The sequence below is a fragment of the Neofelis nebulosa genome, chromosome 8, assembly GCF_028018385.1.
Source record: "Neofelis nebulosa isolate mNeoNeb1 chromosome 8, mNeoNeb1.pri, whole genome shotgun sequence".
NCBI classification, from domain to species: domain Eukaryota; kingdom Metazoa; phylum Chordata; class Mammalia; order Carnivora; family Felidae; genus Neofelis; species Neofelis nebulosa.
The window spans coordinates 92625407-92647443 of NC_080789.1; the positions used below are offsets into that span (position 1 = coordinate 92625407).

At 37.5% G+C, this 22037-nt stretch overlaps 1 protein-coding gene across 7 annotated transcripts; it reads right to left on the reverse strand.

Annotated features, from left to right (window-relative positions):
• Positions 1–1839: 1839 nt before the first annotated feature.
• On the reverse strand, positions 1840–22034 carry MGST1 (microsomal glutathione S-transferase 1). 7 transcript variants are annotated; one of them, XM_058743562.1, is made up of 5 exons: positions 21888–22034; positions 18951–19061; positions 15759–15906; positions 13436–13530; positions 1840–2465 (listed from the first exon to the last, which is right to left on the reverse strand). In XM_058743562.1, the coding sequence occupies exons 3-5, from the start codon at positions 15882–15884 to the stop codon at positions 2219–2221; spliced, it is 468 nt and encodes a 155-aa protein (XP_058599545.1). In that variant the 5' UTR covers positions 15885–15906; positions 18951–19061; positions 21888–22034; the 3' UTR covers positions 1840–2218. The 7 variants fall into 7 exon arrangements, with proteins under 7 accessions (XP_058599545.1, XP_058599542.1, XP_058599547.1 ...); XM_058743559.1 differs by having other exon boundaries at positions 18946–19061; XM_058743564.1 differs by having other exon boundaries at positions 18946–19061; positions 21919–22031.
• Positions 22035–22037: the final 3 nt, after the last annotated feature.

The following is a 22037-nucleotide window of genomic DNA, read 5'->3' on the forward strand; positions in this document are numbered from 1 at the left end:
TATAAAACTTAAACGTCTGTTTTTTTGTCCTGACAGTTTAGTGATGGGTATCAAATATTAGTAACTGAATGGATAACCATTATGATAACCACAGTCTACTCAGCTAATACTCTGAGAAGCATTACTAGGGAAGTAGAAATTTAAAAAAAACAAAGAGAAGAATGACCATGGTTAAAGATCTCACATGAAGCTAAGAAAACTTCAGCTAACTGAATCGTTAAGCCTGATAGATTACTCAGATAATTTTTCACATGGAGAACACTTACTTGTTTAGAAAGTATTTTTTTATAGGCTCCACACACAGAGATCATTAGACCTTTAAAAAATCTCACAAAAAGTTTGAGGAAAATGAAGCTCAGACAGGGTAAATAGGTAATCCAGATCCAAAGAGCAGGGAGAGAGAGAGAGAGAGAGAGAGTGTGTGTGTGTGTGTGTGTGTGTGTGTGTGTGTGTTTATGCAGGTAGATCCAATCCTTGAACTTTGGGCCTTTCACCTCTAAGCTCATGGACTTTTCCATTAATTACACCACAAGCTTTTCTGAAGCCAAGACCCATGCTATGCCCAAGCTGCTTTTAAATAGAAAAAAAAAAAGTAAAAAGAAACTTGTACAGAATTCTCCATAGGCCAACAGTTTCTGTTTATGTACTTAAGAGTTGCTCAAATTATGAGACCTAAAATATTACACAATGATATTGATATTCTCTTGTGCGGTAAACCTGAATGAACAATTATGAGAGCCACTAAAAGCACTTTTTTAAAGAAATATGTATTTATAATTGAGACTAATCAAGAGATAGCAAAACTAATAATATAAATTTAGTGGCAAGTGTAATATTGGTATTTTAGAAGTTCATCCTTTATTATAAGATATTAAGTACACATAATTCCATTTAAAAATCTAAATCTGTGTGGATTTATATGTGTTTATATGTTTGTATACTTATATATATTTCATGAATTTTTATATGTATATATTGATATTTTTATGTGGAAACCAAACAGCATTATTAGAATGCTCAACCCATTGGGTGAAAGTTTATAGGAAAACAGGATTTGGGTAGTGTCAACTTGTCCCCATATATGATTACAAAAATAAAAAGATATCTTTACAATGGACAAATATGGTTGATACAACCTTACTAAGTTGATCAAATTGAACAACACCAATTAACAGGGCAAACTGACATCATATGCTTATTGATATGTTGTAATGTGGAAGACACAGCGTCACCAAAAATGTTTAATCTGAATATAAGAACAAGAAAACAATAGAAAAATAAAGTCAGATTAAGGTTCATCCCGTAAAACGAGCCTTTACTCCTCAAAAAAATGTCAATGTTATTAAAGACAAAAAAAAAAAAAAAGAAAGAAAAGAAAAGAAAATGAAACAACTCTTCAATTTCATTGAAAACTAAATAGAAACAATAACAAAATGCTTGTGTGGTCCTTGTTTGATTCCTGGATCAAAACTATAGCAGTTATAAAGGACGTTATTAGAAAAATCAAGGAAATTTAGATATGAATTATATATAACATTATTATATTAATGTTAAATTTCTTGTGTGTGATCATGATATTGCACTTATTTGGAGATTGTCTTATTCATAGGAGATACATGTTGAAGTATTTAGAAGTGAAGTATCATGATTTCTGCAACCTACTTTGAAATGATTCAGAAAAAAACATTGAGTGAGAGAGTGAAAGCAAGTAAGAAAAATGTTAACAGTTGGTAAACTTGGGTGAAACATATATAAAGGAGCATTGTACTACTTTTCCACTTTCCTGTAGGTTTAAAACTTTTGAAAATATAAGATGGGAAAAATTAAACCAAATTAAACTATTCTTCAAATTCTTTATTTCGTATGTCTGTTTCAGCAATATTGCAATACAGGGGTATCATTCATACACTCACCCTTTTTATAGATTTAAAATATTAAATGTTGAATGAATGTTACAAATTATAATCTGAATTTATCACAAGGCACTTAAATAGGAAATCAAAAGACTTAAGAATTGTGTTAAAATTTCAGTACAAGCATAAGAATAAAGGATATTGGTCATGCTAATATTCAGGCTGTTTGCCCCATCTAAATTTCTCTGCTCCCCTCCCACTTAAAATCTAAAAAAAAAAAAAAAAAAAAAAAAAAAAAAGATCATCATAAATTGGAAATACAGAATTCTTAGAAAATAACTGGATGATGAGTTGTAGGATTCTCCTTACAGGTACAATCTACTCTTTAGCAACCTGTAAGCCATTGAAAAAGTAACTCCATAGCCAAGAAAGAAAGCCAAAGCACGATTTGGCTGGGGAAGGGGTGTCAAATACGCAACTGTGTGGTAGATCCGTGCTCCAACAAAGAGTCTGAAGTGTAGGATGGCTGTAGAGAGATCTGGACCACTCAAGGAATACAGAAGGCCAATACCAAGAAATGGCACAATGTTTTCAAGGTCATTCAGGTGAGCTCTGTGGGAAATTAGCAAAACACTACTTTCAAAATCAGTAGACATATATTCATTTTTCCATTTCTTTTAAAACTAAACGGATTTTTTAAAATGCGTATTTATTTCATTTTTGTTTAAATTGCCTTGCCCTTTAACCATCTGGCTTTTATTTAACATATCATTATTTTTGTTTCTATTATTAGTGTATCTCAACATAATAACGAAGACACTTTGCACTTTCAGGAATATCAGTCTTAAAGCTCTTTTATATTATCCCAATAGAAGCAGTGACAGTGATACACACACAATAATGTCTCAGTGAATGCTTTGTTCATGCACTGGGGCCAGAAGGGAAGCCATCTAGTTCAACTCCTAGCCCATGCATCAGTCCCTTAGCAGAATCCCCAGTGAGTATCACCTAGACTTGATTAAGCACTCTGAGGGAAAGGGGATTCTCTGCCTTTGAAAGTAGTATATTCTAAACATCTCTCCTTTCCCTATATACCAAAGCCAAGCCTTCCATCTTTTCCTTTTGAATGGTACCCTTTATTTCTCCAGCTGCTCTGATTACCTTGCAACTTTCCTTTTATCTTGTATTGAATGTATATATGGTCTCAAATTCTTTCCAGAACATGGTGAGATAGGATTAAATAAATACATATGTAAAATGTTTTCTAATCATCACTGATTTCTGTCTGCCCAAATGCAAGTAACTTACTTTAAGCCATTCATTTATCTTAACATTTCCAAGACATATTACTTTATGTTTTTAATTATTTGTCCCACATGTCATCGATATCAATTTTTTCAGTATTGCATACTGAAAGAATACTTCATTTCACTTCATTTGTAGCCCCACTCAGTCCCTGACATTGGATTTACATGTGGAAATCTACATATTTCTATACTAATAGAAATAGCTTTACATGTGGAAGTAATGAAAAGAAAAAAAAAGTCAAGGTTAAAAATGAAATGGGGAGATCCTGGAAAATCTTTATCTGCAAAGTATCTCCAATGGCGAATTGTTACTAGAAACTTTTTGGTGGGGTCGATAAAGTCTCAAAAATTACAACAGGAAACCCGACAGTCTTTCTTTGGAGACTCTTTCTCCTGTCTCCACACTGAAAACCCAGTGTCTGATCACCAGGGGGCGCTGTGCACACATTCGCTGCATCTCTAAGGATACGGACTCTTTTCAGAACTAAGGTCAATGGTTATTCACAACCTGACTAGAAGATCAGCTTCAATAATGGCTTTCTAGAAGATCAGCTTCAATAATGGCTTTCTCCTCTGGAAGTACAATGGACATGGGGGGTGGGAATGGGAAGGGAAAGTGGGGAAGTCTCTAAAATCTCATAATAAAATATCTTTTATTAAGCTATCACACATGACACTTGGATCTTCCCTTCAAACTTACTAATGCTATTGAGAGTCTAATTGTTATCACTTTCAAGTCCCGGGCAATGTTATGAGTATAGGGTCATGATTAGCATCATGGATGTGATTACCTTCTCTAGAAGGGAGGTACAAAAAGGTAAAGACAAAGTTTTAAACTGCTTACTGTCTTTTTGGTGGTTTTAGTAACTCCACAAAGCATTACTCACCTTTTCTAAAGTTTATTCTTTTTCACCATAACACTTATAATTTTCTGATATAGTTTGAAATTTTCACATCGATTCTCTGTCCTGAAACTATTTTAGATCCACACGCTAGACACAGCCCATTTTTAAGACTGGCTGATTTATGGGGCGCCTGGGTGGCACAGTCGGTTAAGCTTCCGACTTCAGCCAGGTCACGATCTCGCGGTCCGTGAGTTCGAGCCCCGCGTCAGGCTCTGGGCTGATGGCTCGGAGCCTGGAGCCTGTTTCCGATTCTGTGTCTCCCTCTCTCTTTGACCCTCCCCCGTTCATGCTCTGTCTCTCTCTGTCCCAAAAAAAAAAAAAAAAAAAAAAAAAAAAAAGTTGAAAAAAAAATTAAAAAAAATAAAATAAAATAAAATAAAAAAAGACTGGCTGATTTACTCTGCAGGACTGCTAACTTAACAAATATATAACTAAGTGAAGCAGAGGCTAAAATTTTATTCACGCTATCTAGCACAGACTTCTTCTTAGAAGAAAAACATTCTTGTTTAATAAATAACTTGGGATTGAATTTTTGCATAAGAAAAAAATGTGAATTTCATTTTGGTACTGGTAGAACAAGAGAATGCATGGGGCAAAAGCAGAGCCTGCAAAATGATGTCCTGCTGGGCATCATCCAAAGCAAAGAAGGTACAGTGCAACTTCCCAGGGAGAGGCCGCTGAAGGACACCATCAGAGCTCTGTCTAACCTACAACTTGAAATGTTTGCGTTGCCGTAACGTGACTCAATTTAGTCAAGTCTATTTTAGCCACATTTCTTAAGTTGGTTTGTCGAGAGTTGAGGAAAGAGCCAAGTTTATGCTAGTCTCACAAAATGTAGACAATGGAACCACGCACAAATGTAGGGACCAGACTGACAGGGAATCTGCAGAAATCTTGGGAGAGGTTTCAGACTCTCACTGGGAATCAAAAATGTGATAATGTAAATATGATCTAGATCCTAAAGGGACTAGAGACTCTAACTGATACCTGAATTACAGAAGTAAATTTTTCTTATTTCAGTATCCATTTCACTCTTCATATTCACCAAACAGAAGTGGTGCCATCAGCTATACTCATGATGTTTCCTATCTTAACTATTCGCCACAAAACTAACTATCTGTATGTTTGAGTATGGTTGTGAAAACACTTCATTGTTTCTTTAATTTTATGTAAGTTTACTTATTCCTTGAAAAGTGCCTAGAATTGCACCATGTGTGGATGAGCATTAGAAAATACTAGATGTGGGGCGCCTGGGTAGCTCAGTCGATTAAGCATCCGACTTCAGCTCAGGTCATGACCTTGTGGTTTGTGAGCCTCAGCCCTGTGTTAGGCTCTGTGCTGACAGCTCAGAGCCTGGAGCCTGCTTCAGATTCAGTATATCCCCCTCTCTGTCCCTTCCCTGCTCATGCTCTGTATCTCTCTCTCTCAAAAATAAATAAACATTAAAAAAAGAGAAAAGAATACACTAAATGAGAAATTGATATATAACTTTGATGTTTCAGTGTTAGGACACGGTAATTAATAGATCAGTAATAGAATCCCAACAACAACAAAAATTCTGTGGGTGAAAAAGGGACAGCCAAGATGGTGACACAGGAGGCTCCTGAACTCCCTCCCTTCCACAGCCACATCAAATGTAGAGCTCCACACAAAGTAATTACATCTGAAAGAAATCCAGAAAACAACTGCGTGACTCCTAGACATTGAACAATACCCATCTTTAAGGCTGAGACACAGTCTTGCCATAAACCCTACCCCCAGCTTACTGTCACACAACTGAGAGGGAATTTCCAACTCCCAGCTTCTTCCTGAGGAGGAGTGGGTTTGGACTTCACATTTAGTGCCCAAACATTTAAGACTCTCACCCCAGGACAGAACCCCCAAAATATCTTGCTCTGAAAATTACTGAGGATTGCATCTCAAAGACCCACGAGACTTACAACAAATAAAATAGAGAAGTTAAGGGATGTACAAGACTTGTGTGTCAGCACAGAGGGAGCAGGCAAAATTGTCCATCTCCCAGTCTTTCTCTTAAAGGTCTGCAACTACACACTTTGAAATCTACTGCCTAAGCATCAGCACTCTTGTATCTAGGTTCAGTCTTTGATCCTTTGTAGAAACCAGGGAAGCCGGCGGATACCTCCCTGGCCTTCTCTCTCTAGCTTGATCCCAGTCACCACTATCTCCCTGGAAGGAGTTTATACACATGTATGCACTCCAACCTTTATGGCTGCAGTCCTAGGGAGGGGTCCCTGGGTCACCTGGCCCTGATCAGCACTAACAGTCATGAGTTAGTTAGTTAGATTTTATTCCCACAAAACATAGCAAACAAAGAATCAGTTCTCCACAAGCTCAAGCAGTCACTTCGGCTATCTGTCCACATGGCTATACGCAGGCCCAGCACAGATGGAGTTGACTAAAATGCCCAAACCCCAGTATCTCCTTAGAAGGGGCATAACTACATACTTTCCCAGCTGTTACTTAAATGTCCAGCTTCCAATTAGCTTATATTTAAATGTTCACTGTTATCCTCCCTTTGGAACACTTGACAAATCTTGACATACCTTGAACTATTGGGGGCCAGTAAAAACAAAGATGGCAGCTTGGACTGTCACGAAGGTCTGAGAGACAACAGGGCTCAGGCTAGGATAATTGACAAGGTTAATTTCCTACATGAGACCACTCTGTCAAGACTGAGAGAAGTGGTTGTTTTATCTAATGCACAGAAACCAACACAGTGCCAAGAAAGACGAAAAAACAGAAGAATGTGTTTCAAACCAAAGAACAAGATAAATCTACAGGAACAGATCTTAATGAAACAGAAATAACTAGATTTACTTAATACAGAGTTCAAAATAATGATCATAAGATGCTCAGTAAGGTCAGGAGAGAAATGCATGAACAAAGCTAGATTTACAACAGAAATAGAAAATATTAAAAAGTGCCTAAAAGAAAACACAGAGCAGAAGAATACAGTAACTGAATTTAAAAATTCAATAAAGTGGTTCATGAACAGACTAGATCAAGTAGAATAAAGGATCAGTAAACTTGAAGACATAGCAGTGGAATTCATCCAATTATAGGCACAAAAAGAAAAAAAATAATGAAAAAGTAAATATAGTTTATGGAACTTATGGAATATAATTAAAAACATTAATTTTATGTATGTATGTATGTATGTATGTATGTATGTATTATGGAGGTCCCAGAAGTAGAAGAGGGTGAAAAGGGGGCAGAAAGCTTAGCCCAAAAAATAATGGTTAACACCTTCCCTAACCTGGAGAAATAAACAGATATCCAGATACAGGAACCTCAGAAACTACAAAAAAATATGAATCCAAAGAGACCCACACTGAAACACATTATAAGTAAATTACCAAAAGTTAAAGACAGGAGAGACTCTCAAAACCAGCAAGAGAAAAGCAGGTTGTTTTATACAAAGGAACCCTATAAGACTATCAGAATATTTTTTACCAGAAACTACAAGGCAGAAGGGAGTGGATGATATATTCTACTGTTTTAAAAGAAAAAAAATAACAACAACAACAATAAAAAACCTGCCATCAGGAATCCTATACCTGACAAAGTTGTCCTTCAGATTGAAGAAGAGATAAGAGTTTTCCAAATAAAAGCTGAAAGTGTTCATCACCACTAAAGCAGCTAGAAATATTAAAGGGTGTTCTTTAAGCTGAAACAAAAGGACAGCAATTAGTAAGAAGAAAATGTATGAAAGTATAAAACTCATCAGCAAAAGCAAATATAATTAAATTCAAAATATACTAATGTAATGATGGTGGGTAAATCACATAACTCTAGTATAAAGACTAGAAGACAGTCACCTGGGTGGCTCAGTCGGTTAAGTGACCGACTTCAGCTCAGGTCATTATCTCATGGTCTGTAGGTTTGAGCCCCACATCAGGCTCTGTGCTGACAGCTCAGAGCCTGGACCCTGCTTCGGATTCTGTGTCTCCCTCTCCCTCTTCCCCTCCCCTGCTCATGCTCTGTCTCTCTCTCTCTCTCTCTCTCTTTCAAAATTAAACACTAAAAAAAAATTAAAAAAGAAAAGACTAAGAGACGAAAGTAGTATAAGTAACTATAACAAAAGATACAGAATGAATGGATAAAAAAAAAACAACAAGATAAAACTAGATGCTGCCTACAAGAGACTCATTTCTGCTTTAAGGACACATAGACTGAAAGTGAAGGGATGGAAAAAGATATTCCATGGAAATGGAACACAAAAGAAAGCAGGAATAGCTACACTTATATCAGACAAAACAGGCTTCAAGCTAAAGATTATAAGAGATAAAGAAAGCCATTATATAATGATGAAAGAGGTCAATTCATCCAGAGGATATAACATTAGTAAATATTTATACACCTATCATAGAAGCATCTAAATATATAAAGCAAATATTAACAGACCAAAAGGGAGAAATGACAATATAGTAATAATAGTAGGGGATTTTAATACCCTACTTTCAACAATGGATAGATCATCCAGGGACACCTGGGTGGCTCAGTCAATTAAGCATTCGACTCTTGATTATTGGCTCAGGTCATGATCTCACAGTTTGTGGGTTTGAGCTCTGTGTCAGGCTCCTCACTATCAGCTTAAGATTCTGTCTCTCTCTCTCTCTGCCCCCCCAAAATAAATAAAATTTAAAAAATAACAATGGACAGATTATCCAGACATAAAATCAATATGAAAACATTGGAGTTAAATTCTATACATAAGCTCAGATGAACCCAAAGACATTTTTTTAAACGTGCCACCCAACAACAACAGAATACACATTCATCTCAAATACACATAGAACTTTCTCCAGGACAGATCATATGTTAGGCCAAAAAACAAGACTTAATAAATTTAAGAAGTATGAAATCATATCATCAATTCCAATCATAACTGTACTAAACTAGAAATCAATTACAAGAAAAAAAAACTGGAAAATTCACAAATATGTGGAGATTAAACAACATACTACTAAACAACCAAAGGGTTAAAGAAGAAATCAAGAGAAATAAAAAAAATATCTTGAGACAAATGAAGATAAAACAGAAAACACCAAAACTTATGGGAAAAGCAAAAGCAGTTTGAAGAGGGAAGTTTGTGATGATAAATCCTACAGGAAGAAAAGGAAAGATATCAAATAAACAACCTAACTTTATACCTCAAGAAACAAGAAAATGGCAAATAATCTAACCCCAGTTAGCAGAAGGAAATAACAAAAATCATAGTGGAAATAAATGGAATATAGCCTAAAAAGACAATAGAAAAGGTCAATGAAATGAAGAACTGGTTTTTTAAAAAGATAAAATAGATAAACCTTTATATTTAACAAGAAAAAATGAGGGAGGATGCAAATAAATAAAATTAGAATTGAAAGTAGAGACATTCTGGGGCGCCTGGGTGGCTCAGTCCAACTTCGGCTCAAGTCATGATCTCACGGTCCGTGAGTTCAAGCCCCACGTCGGGCTCTGTGCTGACAGCTCAGAGCCTGAAGTCTGCTTCGGATTCTGTGTCTCCCTCTTTCTCTGACCCTCCCCCATTCATGCTCTGTCTGTCTCTGTCTCAAAAATAAATAAATGTTAAAAAAAATTAAAAAAAAAGAAAGTAGAGACATTCCAACTGATACCAGAGACATACAAAGGAAACTAGTATGAACAATTAGACACCAACAAACTGGACAACAAACTTGAAGAAATGGACAAATTCCTGGAAACATACAACATACCAAGATGGAATCATGAAGAACTAGAAAATCTGAGTAGACCAATTACTAGTAATGAGACTGAATCAATAATCAAAACCTCCCAACAAAGAAACCCAGGGCCAGATGACTTCACTGGGTAATTCTACTGATCAATTAAAGAACTAATACCAATTCTTCTCAAACTCTTCCAAAATAGTAGAAGAGAACAGAATACTTCTAAACTCATTTGACAAGGCCAGCATTACCCTGATGCCAAAGCCAGATAAAGGCACTATAAGAAAAGAAAAACAGGTCAATATCCTGATGAACATAGATAGGAAAATCCTCAACAAAATACTAGCAAACCAAATACAACAGTTTAATTTAAAAAGATTTAAAAAATCATATACCATTATCAAATGAAATTTAACACAGAGATGCAAGAATGGTTCAACATCTATAAATCAACACCACATTAACAAAAAGAAGGATAAAAATCATATTGTCATCTCAAGAGATGCAGAAAAAGCATTTGACAAAATTCAAAATTCCCCATGATAGAGACTCTGAACAAATCGGACATAGAGGGAATATACTTCAACATAATGAAGTCTACGTATGTCAATCCCATGGCTAATGTCATACATCATGAAAAGCTGAAAGTTTTTCCTCTAAGATCAGGAGTAAGATAAGGATGCCCACTCTCACCACTTTAATTCAGCACAGTGTGGAAGTCCTAGCCAGACTAATTAATCAAGAACAGAAAATAAAAATCCAAATTGGAAAGAAAGAAGTAAAATTGTCTCTATTTGCAGATGACATGATATTATATCAGAAACCCTAATTCCACCAAACAACTATTAAAACTAATAAATGAATTCAGTAAAGCTGTAGGATACAAAATCAGTACACGGAAACCAGATGCATTTTTATACACTAACAATGAAATATCAGAAAGAATAATTTAAAAAACAATTTAATTTACAATAGAGCCAAAACGAATAAAATACTTAAGGATAAATTTAACCAAGGAAGTGGAAGATCTATAATTGGAAACTGTAAGACACTGATGAAAACAACTGAAGAAGATACAAAGTAATGGAAAGATCTTCTGTGCTCATAGATTGGAAGGACTGATATTGTTAAAATGTTCATGCTACTCAAAGCAATCTGCAGATTCAGTGCACTCCCTCTCAAAATCTCAATGGCATTTTTTTAGAGAAATAGAAAAAAACAATCCTAAAGTTTGTATGAAACCATAAAGGCCTGAATAATCCAAAGCAATTGAGAAAGAAGAACAGAGCTGGAGGCATATGTTCCTGATTTTAAACTGTATTACAAAGCTATAATAATCAAGGCAGTATGGTACTGGCATAAAAGTAGACATATAGATCAAAGGAACAGAAATAAATCAATGTATTTATAGTCAACTAATTTCCTATAACTAATTTTCTAGAAAACCCAGAAATAAACCCATGATTTGCAGTCAATTAATTTTTGACAAAAGAGCCAATAATATACAAGAAGAAAGTACAGTTTCTTCAATAAACTGTGTTAGGAGAACTGGATATCCACATGCAAAAGAATGAAAACAGGACCCCACTTTATACTATACACAAAAATGAACTCAAAATAGATTGAAGACTTGAATGTAATACCTGAAGCCATAAAACTCCTGGAAGAAAACACAGAAGGTAAGCTCCTTGACATTGGTTTTGGCAATGATTTTTTTTTTTTTTTTGGATTTGATGCCAAAAGCAAAGACAACAAAACCAAAAAGAAACACATGGGTCTATATCAAACCAAAAAGCTTCTGTTCAGCAAAGGAGGCCATCATCAAAATGGAAAGACAATCTACGGAATAGGAGAAAATATTTGCAAATCACATATCTGATACGTAGTTAATATCCAAAATATACAAAGAACTTATACAACTCCATAGCAATAATAATAATCCAATTGGTAAATGACAAAGGACCTGAATAGTCATTTTTGTCCAAAAAAGACATCCAAAACTATTGGCTGGCAATGGTTTTGATTAGCCTAACCTCTGTTAGGATGGCTATTATCAAAAAAGACAAGAGATAACAAATGCTGGGGAGGATGTGGAAAAAAGGGAACACTGTTGGTGGGAATGCAAACTAGTGCAGCTACTATGGAAAACAGTATGGAGGTTCTAGCCAGATGATCCAGCAATTCCACTTCTGGGCATATATCCAAAAAAAGAAACCATTATTCCAAAGAGATATCTGTATTCCCATGTTCATTACAGCATTCCCAATAGCCAAGATACAGAAACACCCTAAGTGTCCCTCAACGGATGAGTGGATAAAGACAATGTGGCATATATATGCGATGGAAGATTATTCATCCTTGAAAAAGAAGTAAATCCTGTTATGTGCAACAACATGGATGAACCTGGAGGACACTATGCTAAATAAAATAAAGCAGACAAAGAAAGATAAATGTTGTATGGTATCAGTTATATAAGGAATCTAAAAGACAGGGAAAAGAAGTCAAACTCATAGAAACAGAGTAGAAAAGTGATTGCCAGATGCTTGGGGGAACTAAGAACAGGTTGGTGAAAAGGTACAAAATTTTAGTCATAAGATGAAGAAGGTCTGTGGATCTAAAGCATAACATGGTGGTTATAGTTAATAACACTGTAGTGTGTAATTGAAATTTGCTAAGAGATTAGAACTTAAATGTTTTCATAAAAAAACAAAGAGGTTGGTAAATGTGGAGGTGATGGATGTGTTAATGAACACGTCGGGGATAAACCTTTCACAACATATATTGATCAAATCATGATGCTGTGCACTTCAAATGTTTTATAATGTTGTCAATTACAGTTCAGTAGAGGTGAAAAAAGTTTGAAATTTACATGACTTTACGGAAAGGATTAAGAAATATACACTTGGAACTAGAATTCAATGTGTTTTTTTAAGTATATTAATTATATTAGGAACCTGTGTGAATGGTATCTTGGCTTATTGCTTTTCATTGTTTATTGAATTCTCAGTGCATTAAACATAATACCTACAAAGGACAGAGAGAAAGAAGGGCAAGATTTCCCATGTTCATATTTTGAGTCTTGTTTTTTCAATTTTTATTTATTTATTTTGAGAGAGAGCTAGAGAGTGAGTGAGTGTGTATGAGACGAGGAGGGGCAGAGAGAGAGAGAGAGAGAGGGAGAATCCCAAGCAGGTTCCATGCTGTCAGTGCAGAGCCTGACATGGGGCTTGATCCCGTGAACCATGAAATCATGATCTGAGCCAAAATTGAGTCAGACACTTAATTGACTGAGTCACCCACCCACATTTTGAGTCTTATGCAAAAGTATCTTCAACCTTTCACACAAGCTGACACTCTCAACTCTAGAGAAAGATGACAAAACACAAGAATCTTCTATCCTCATTTTACCTCCTACCTGTAACTACTTTCAAAAAATCCCTACACAGAACAAAGTTATTAACCCCAACAAAGTAGGAAATTGGCAACATGTACAATTGCAGTGAGAGTTGGAGACTTCTACATCCTAATTTTCCATAATTATTATATGGACTATATAAGATGACTGCTTTTCCCTCTTCTTATGACCCTCAACATCTCACTGAGCTCCTTGACCAAAATTCTTTGATAAAATAGATAATTTCAGGAGGCAGTGTGTTTACCTTCGTACACGTTCCACTTTGTCATCTGTCCGAAGATATTTCTTGGCATTTTCTCCTTTGCCAAAGCCTACACAGTCTTCTGGGTTGGCAAAAACCTATTCCAAATACCAAGGAATAAGAAACGTTGTTCAAATACCAAATAACAGGTGAGTATTCTACCTGATAAGTTATTTGGATTTTAACAGAAGAAATACAGGCATCCAGATTGGCCCTTAGGAAAAAATTCAGAGCTCAAGCACAGGTAAGGGTCTATACTTTAAATCTGCATTTTTATTAACAGTCCAAAATTTTTTTTAAAGAAAAGAATAAATAGGGACTTAAATAAAAACCAACGTATAAAAATAGCAAAAAGGAACCATAAAGGGAAAAGAGAGCATAATTTTAAGTTATCATTCACTATTATTATGGTGAATTGGCATTTTTTTTCATAGTGATGTTGATATAACTTATCTCAAGGGTATTAACATTTCCAACTGACTGGTTCATAGGAAAGTCGTAAGTTTACCAGCCAAGGATGTTAGAGAACGGGCAAGAAACATAAAAGAGTGAGGGGCAGGAAATGTATTTTGTACTTTGTTAGGATATGTGTATCTCTTTTCTTTTGCTGAATTAACACTTTGGGTTGAATAATATAGTGAAATATAAGAAGTTGAATTGCATTCCTATAAAGGACATGTTCTACGGCATATATTCATTTATTTCTTCCTGCAATGATTATGCTCTTTGCTATGACTTCCCCATCCCTTGAAACTTGAAAAATGCATTTAAGAAATATTTAAGTATGCTCCACTGCTTAATAATTCAAAGCAAGGAAAAACATGAACTACAAAATTAGCCTAATTTACACTTAGAAATCCATAAATATTATAATATTTTTCTTAATATGATATAAACATTTATTTCAGATTAAGATGTTGAAGAGAACTGATGAGAAAGGACATGATACAGGATCAGCTCTTGAAGTCAGCTCTGTCTGGCACACACTAGATGTTCAATAAACATGTTTCAAACAAGTAAACAAATGTATTACAATGGCAAGTGCATGAGATTTGAGTTTAAAGCAGTCTGAATTAGAATCTCAGCATCACCCTTTATTGGTGCATAACGTCTCTGATCTTCAGTTCCTCAACTGTAAAATGGGGGGGCTAACCCTCATTTCCCGTGATAATATGAACGATGGTGTAAAATGATCCTATGATTTCACACATACCAAGAGCACCACACGGCTACATATCATTGGTATTCCACAAATCTGAGTTCCTTTCTCTTTTCCTTATAAGACAGGGAACATTTCTGCTATGCTGTGTGCCATGTTTCTAGAGGACACTGTGGAGCTGGTGGTAGGCAACTACCTTACTGCTTGCTGCTCTAACACCTGGACCTATTAGAGCCTTAAACATGTCTGTGTATGCCCGCGTTAAAATGTAAATGTCCTTGGGAAGGAATTATACCTCAAGACAGTAACAGGGAAATATCTTAAGGATGACTGTGAGCTCTAGACAAAAGCAAGTCTCTGGACAAAAACTCAGGACAGGCACTCCTAGAGAAATAGGTGTTTCCAGGAAGTAGTTGCTGACGAGGGACGACACCAATGAAAATAGTTTCTCTGTCAAGGTAGCTTTGCTCTACCCCCCTTACTGTGTTAGAAACCCTGCTTGAGTACAGGATATATGTTCCAAAATCTTTCTAATACCTTCCCCAACCCTCCATTTTAGGAAAAAATCACATTCTTATAATGCTGGGCAGAAATAGCATCTACTTAAGAAGTTGAAACTACACAAAATTCAAATGTCTTGTCCCAGTCATAAAAGACTCTATTGATAATCATAAGAACTTAATTCTGTCCCCAAAGGTATATCCTTCACCTGTCATAGAACTGAAGACACCACTTAACTGTCTGGAAAATGACTATTTTCTAAACTCTAGCAGGCAAAATTAACTCCAAAATTATAGAACGTTTCCTTGAAAACTTTGATACTACAGGAATCTCATATACTAATATGAGGAACATACAGGAATCTCAGGAATCTCATACACTAAGAAGCATGGAATCTGCTTACAGAATACAGGAATCTCATATACTAAGCAGCATGACAAAAGGTAAAAGCCACAATGAAAACAACCACTTAGTAGTTTCCAGGAGAAAGTGCCTGTTCCATAAATATATCAGATGCATCTGTACCAAATGACTGCATAATGCATTTGCAATATTAAACAACGTGCCATTGGGCTTTACCAAAAAAAAAAAAAAAAAGTAAATTAAGAAAATTGTTTTTCCAAATTTCAAGTCTTAAAGGAAAATATCACCCCCTAAATGTCTTACCTTTCTTGTCAATCTAAAGAATGCAGTTGCAGTACTCATAAACATCATTTTTGAAAGAATAATCGTTGTATAGGAAGCAAAGGCCATGAATACTTCATTTTCCATAAGTTCAGTGAGGTCAACCATTTTTTCAATTTTGGTCTGGAATCTTAAAAATATTTCAGACAAGATAGGAAAAGCAGACATAAATACCCCAAATAACTTGATAGTCACATAATGTACTTACATTGCAGCATTAACTATATTGTTCTTAAAAAAGGATCTTGGGTTTATTCACAGAAGAAATCATCTTTTTTTCAATTTCAAAATAAATAGTATCAGGTTGTTTTCTAGTTCTATAACATTAAGCTTGAAGATATCAAACAGACATGGAGCGAAAATGAAAATGTAGGGGTATGAGAAGCAAAGATAAATGGGCAAAATTCCATAGAGACTAAAATCATATTTTTGCATCAAACTGCAAGCTGGACCCAAAAGACCAGAGTTCATGGACTGATCTCATTAGAAACATCAAATTATGTACATAGTAGCACCATTAATGTTTGATTGGGAATGCCTAAATTCTAATACACGTCCTGCTTTAGAAACCCAGCTTATAGCTTTTTGCCATTCCAATAGTGTTTAGGATCCCAGGCTACAAGATTTGAATTCCAGTCCCACCATTTGGTTAACTTTGGTTCAGAGATTCGACCTCTCTGAAACGAAATTCTTCATTTATAAGATAGCAATAGTAACGGTTCCTAACTTACTGGTTTGTTGCCAGGATTTAATTGAGATAGCATGTGGAATAAATTTATACTTAGCACAGCACCTGGCCCATGGAACACCCTCAGTAAGGTTTATTATATTATGATCATCATTATCAGCATGATTATGGTCATCATCAGTACCAACACAAGTGAAGAAGGGGAAGCAGGATATTAGAAACAAAATGCTAGGCAAATGCAAAGTAAGGAATTGGCATTGATGGTACTTTCATAGAAGGAATAAGGGAAGAAAGATTATCTTTAATATTTTAAATTTAATTTAATTTATTCTATTTTATTTTATTTTTGAGGAAGAGAGCGAGCACACGAGTGAGGAGGGGCAGAGAAAGAAGGGGACAGAGGATCCTTAATGACAGCAGGGAGCATGACTTGGGGCTTGAACTCATGAACCATGAGATCATGACCTGAGCCAAAGCCAGACGTTCAATTGACTGAGCCACCAGATGCCCCAGGAAGATTATCTTTATATAAGTCTTCAGGTTACTTCACATTGCAATGAATGTTACTATCTGTCTGGAGTTGGAAGTATAATTGGGAATGTACTCAGAAGGAAAGCTAAGATAGACCGGTGATACTGAAGTCAAAGTGGGTAGGGATTAAGTAAAGTTTCAAATTTAAATTTCCTACCCTATCTGGTAGCCATTCTCTTTAATGTCCTCTCATTCTATGATCAGCCCTGCTATCTGCTTCTTCTGTCTTGTCCACATAAACACACATCTTTTCTCATATCCACCCTTGGCATGTAGTACTGTCTCTTATACGCAATGTCCACTCCTGCCTTTAAAACTCAACCCCTGAATGCCACCTTACTAGAGTGACATCTACCAAATTCTGATCATTCTATCCATCTACCAATAATCTATAAATTTATATCTCTTCTTATACTGTGTTACTGGTCATCCTGTGTCTACGCATTGCTGTTAGTGTGATCGAAACAACATACATATACGCTTAATTTTGTAAGAGCTCACTAGGTATCCAATTCTGTCATGTACTTTATATGCATTATTTAATGTTTGTAACCATACCATTACAGTCCTTATATCTATATCCATTCCATAGATGAAGCAAATGTGACTCCAAGATGTTAAGCAGCCAAGTTAGGACGCAAACCCATGACTATGACTTCATATCTTGTACACTAACTACACTGTACTATCTTCTTCAAGAGACTGCAAACTGCTGGGGTGCCTGGGTGGCTCAGTCAGTTAAGCACCCAACTTCAGCTCAGGTCATGATCTTGCAGTTCACGAGTTTGAGCCCCGCGTGGGGCTCTGTGCTGACAGCTCAGAACCCGAAGCCTGCTTGGGATTCTCTCTCTCTGCCCCTCCTCTGCTCACACTCTGTCTATCTCTCTCAAAAATTAAAAAAAAAAAGAGAGAGAGAGAGAGAGACTGCAAACTGTTTAATTCTCATTCAACTAACATTGATTGAATGCCTGCTCTGTGGCCAGCTGGCATCTGTTATCTTGCATCTGTTATCTTGTTTCCTCTTCCAATGACGCCACAGGGTAGGTACTATTATTCCCATTTTTCAGATAAAGAAACCAAAGCTTCCCAAGTAACCCCTGTTTTACAAGGTAGGCTGAAAATGTACTTTGGATTTAAGCAAACAGAAACTATATGTCCCCATTTAAAAAACAAAAACAAATACATACAATAAACTAATCCACCTCCACAGGTCAGTAGTCTTGAAAGCACAGAATGTTATATAAGCTCTCAGTGCAAGACAATACTTTCAGTGCCATTTAACGTATCTGATCTTGTTCCACTAGTGGGGGCAGGGGTGGGGAGGAAGTCATGAATAAACTGCACTATCCCTCAGAGTTCATGTAATTAGCTTAATAAGGGATCCCTAAGCCTCTGGACAGAGATCTGAAGAAACATAGCAGGAATGTTAATTTAAAAAAATTGAGAAAAGTTTATCAAGTAGGAATTGTTGTTATTTAACAATAATTTTACATCTAAAACAGTTTCTGTAGGTCTCTACGAATGTTTGCAGAATGAAATTTATTTAGCAGTGGAATGCCCAGAGAATGGTCTTCCCTTTGAGAAAATTGGTATTGAAAAAGTAGAGGGGTGCCTGGGTGGCTCAGTTAAGCATCCGACTTCGGCTCAGGTCATAATCCCACAGCTCGTGGGTCCGAGTCCCTCATCCAGCTCCGTGCTGACAGCTCAGAGCCTGGAGCCTGCTTCAGATTCTGTGTCTCCCTCTCTCTCTGCCCCTCCCCAGCTCGCACTCTGTCTCTCTCAAAAATAAATAAACATGAAAAAAAAATTTTTTTTAAGAAAAAGTAGAGAAAAAGTGGAAGCTTTCCAGAACAGCTGGTGGTAAAAGCACACAAAGATGTCAGCAGTTGGAGGAAAAGGGCAATGAGAGGTTTTTTTTCTTTAAATGTGAACAACACATTGAAAGCGCACCTCACACAAAGTTTTTCCAACACGGAGAATGTGGCTGAACTCCTCAGGTCTGTGGTTTGGGGAAATGGGCCAATGCCAAGCTTCTGATTTCATACCACAAACCACCTCTCAGAGACCTGAGGGCCAGGTGAGGAATAATGAAAGTAAGACATTAAGAGATAGAGAAGTGATTCATGGCATGGAATAAAATGATGCCGGACTAGACTTTTTTTCAAAGCTGATTTGTCAGTAAGTTGCCTTGAGCCCACGTCATGGCTGGACACTGTAGTCAAAATGCAATTACTGAAAGCTTTTTACTAGAAAAGGTTGCCAGGAGGGAGGAGAGCAATATAGTAGTACTAATAATTAAAAGAGTAAAATGTTAGGTGTTTTGAGTATTCTAGGAGTGAGGTACAAATCCAAGTTGGTTATGAATTATGGAAAATAAAATATTACGGGGCACCTGGGTGCTTTAGTTGGTAAAGCCTCTGACTCTTGATTTTGGATCAAGTCATTATGTCACAGCTTATGGGATTAGGCCCCACATCGGGGTCTGCATTGTCAGTGCAGGCCCTGCTTGGGATTCTCTCTCTCCTTCCCTCTGTCCCTTCCCCACTCTCTATCTCAAAATAAATAAATAAACATTAAAAAAAGAAAATAAAATATTACAATGATGTCATATTTGTATAGTGTACTGTTCCTTTCATTGTCCATCATGGGTCAGCACAGCAGAGAATACCTCCATCATTTTTGCCAGAGAGTAGGGCTCGGTCCCCTAAGGTAGAGGTGACTGCTTCTCCTCTGAAGGGACAAGGAGAAGAGTGTTGAGCACACAGAGACTCTGGAACTAGACTAGAGTCCTGGTGAATTAGATTCTGCCACTTACTGGTGGGGATTTAACTTCTCGGGGACTTACTTACCTCTCCTGTATAATGAGGTTAATACTTCCTTTCTCACAGGATTCTTGTGAGTGTCAAATGAGTAAAGTCTGAAGATCTTGGAAAAGTACTCGGACCTGGTAAGTGCTATATAAGCATTTGGTAAATAAGTTCCTACTTTGGCACTGTCCTAAGCGCTGAGGAGATCATTTTAGAGTTTTCAAAAAGCTTTTACATGATGTCACTTGATCCAGAAAACTCTAAGGTAGTTGGAGCAAGTCATATTTGTCTCTGCCTTTAAGGTATAAGGAAACCGAGGCCTGGGGAGGTAGAGTGAGTAATCTGACCCAAATTCACAGTAGAGGGACCAAGACTAGAATCCAGTTTTCTTAAGTGTTCAGCTCATCATGGACTATCCACCATCAAGGCTAAGAATTCTAGACTACTTTGGTTTTCTGGGAGTCTTTTTCTGCCCAATCTCATCTTCCTACCTTGCCGTCCCCACCCAACACCATGCCTACCCCCATTGTATCTATTACAGTTGAGTCTATCTCTCAACTATGGACTATTCCTCTTGTCTTTACAGGCTCTTGGCCAAAAGGACAAAGTTCTTATTTATGGTGGCCTTGCAACATCAATATTGCGAAACACACAAAAAATCTGGGCACACATCTCCGGAGCCATGACTCCGCAACTTTTCACCTTCTAAAACAAATAGAACGCTACCACAAGATAAAGAAAAAAGATAATTCAATGGCCTTTTAGCTGGTTATCAATTCTAGAATTTCTGGACGGCTTGAGGCGACTGCAGCCCTGGCCTCCTATATTTCAGAACCCAGGTGCCGGGAGGAAAACGCTGAGGGATCTGGGTGGATGTGGGGTAAGGCTGTTCTCAGGGGCCAGTGCTGACCTCCCTTCCCAGCCTCAGTGACTAATAAAGTCCGCTCTCAAACAAACCCTTAGAAAAACTGTACTTGTCCACCACAGAGCAATATTCAAATTTGGACTATTTGTCGTTTTAAAAAATGACCAAAGATGGTCAACGAACACACATAGTCCTCTTATTTTGGAAACAGCACAGGACCACAAATCCTATTATAATCTACCCTAACTCCCAAGGCAGGAAGCCGCCAGGGGATGCAAAAGGTGTGTGTAGCTTGGTTCTAAGGCCCTAAGAACTCTAGTCTTACATGGCTGAAAGGCTGTAACCTGAGGGTCTGGGGGAATTTTCCATCTGCCGTACAACAATGCTTGATTACAACCCACTTGGCATTCCCTTGGAGAGAAAACAGGCAGAAGGCAAAGGAGAAAATAAGAGTGCCCAGACTACCAAGAGGCCTTGGGACTATTTCAAAGGAAACAAGGAGATGGGAGATTTACATGCACCCTTCTCTCCACTGCCCCAGTCCAGTGATAGCAATACTGTCTGAGGCCTCAACTCCCAAATCAGAATTTCCCACGGCTTCTGCCTCTGGACTGGGGAGCTGGCTACAACATTACAAAGTTTAACCTATGTCCTCCTGCACTTTGCGGCTGCTGTGGCCGTTGTGGTTATCTCATTATCATTAGACTTGCTGGTGTTTTTCTTGCCTGTGAAAGTGAACCACGAGGAGCAAGTTTTTCCAGTATTTCCGGAGGTGGGAAAGCCAACTTGGCCCAGGGCTGCAGGAATTCACACTCTCAGGGTGAACAGACGTTGCTTCAACGGTAGCACCTTCACATATGACTACAACTTGCACCTACTTTTCATTCTCCCTAAGTTCCAGGGGGCCCATTCAAAGTGGACGTTCCTCTGGCTTGAGAATAAAACATGAGTAACTCACCACTTAAACTCAAGAAAGACTGACTCTCTCAAGTTTCTTTCCCGGAGTTTGACAAAGGGGAAAACTTACCTACAAGGGAGGAGGAGCTCAGCTCCCTTTCGGAGGTGACAGATTGGAAAGCCAGCGCGTAGCAGCTAAATGGAGCAAAGGAGTTTCACGCGGGCAAAGACCACTCCAGCCCACACCCGCCTCCTGCAAGGCTCCTGCCCGCCCACCACCCTCTCGGTGCCCTCTCCTTCCGCATCCCCTGCCCGGCACGTACAGTGAATCCGAGTAGGAATCCAGCCACAAACCTGTCCCCAGCGGGCGTGTCGCGCTGCCACCGCGGGGCGTTCACAGCGCGGGCAGACGGGACAGCAGGCAGGCGCCCTACCTACTCTGCTAATTTCCTGGTACTCGCGCTGCAGCTCCA

Excerpts from the sequence above, each read along its gene's own strand:
- MGST1 (XM_058743558.1), bottom strand. The coding sequence starts at position 15,884 with ATGGTTGACCTCACTGAACTTATGGAAAATGAAGTATTCATGGCCTTT. Across the intron at positions 13,531-15,758 it reads TCTTTAGATTGACAAGAAAG|GTTTTTGCCAACCCAGAAGA; the intron begins GTAAGACATTTA and ends TATTTGGAATAG. Across the intron at positions 2,466-13,435 it reads AAAGTGGAACGTGTACGAAG|AGCTCACCTGAATGACCTTG; the intron begins GTAAACACACTG and ends AATTTCCCACAG.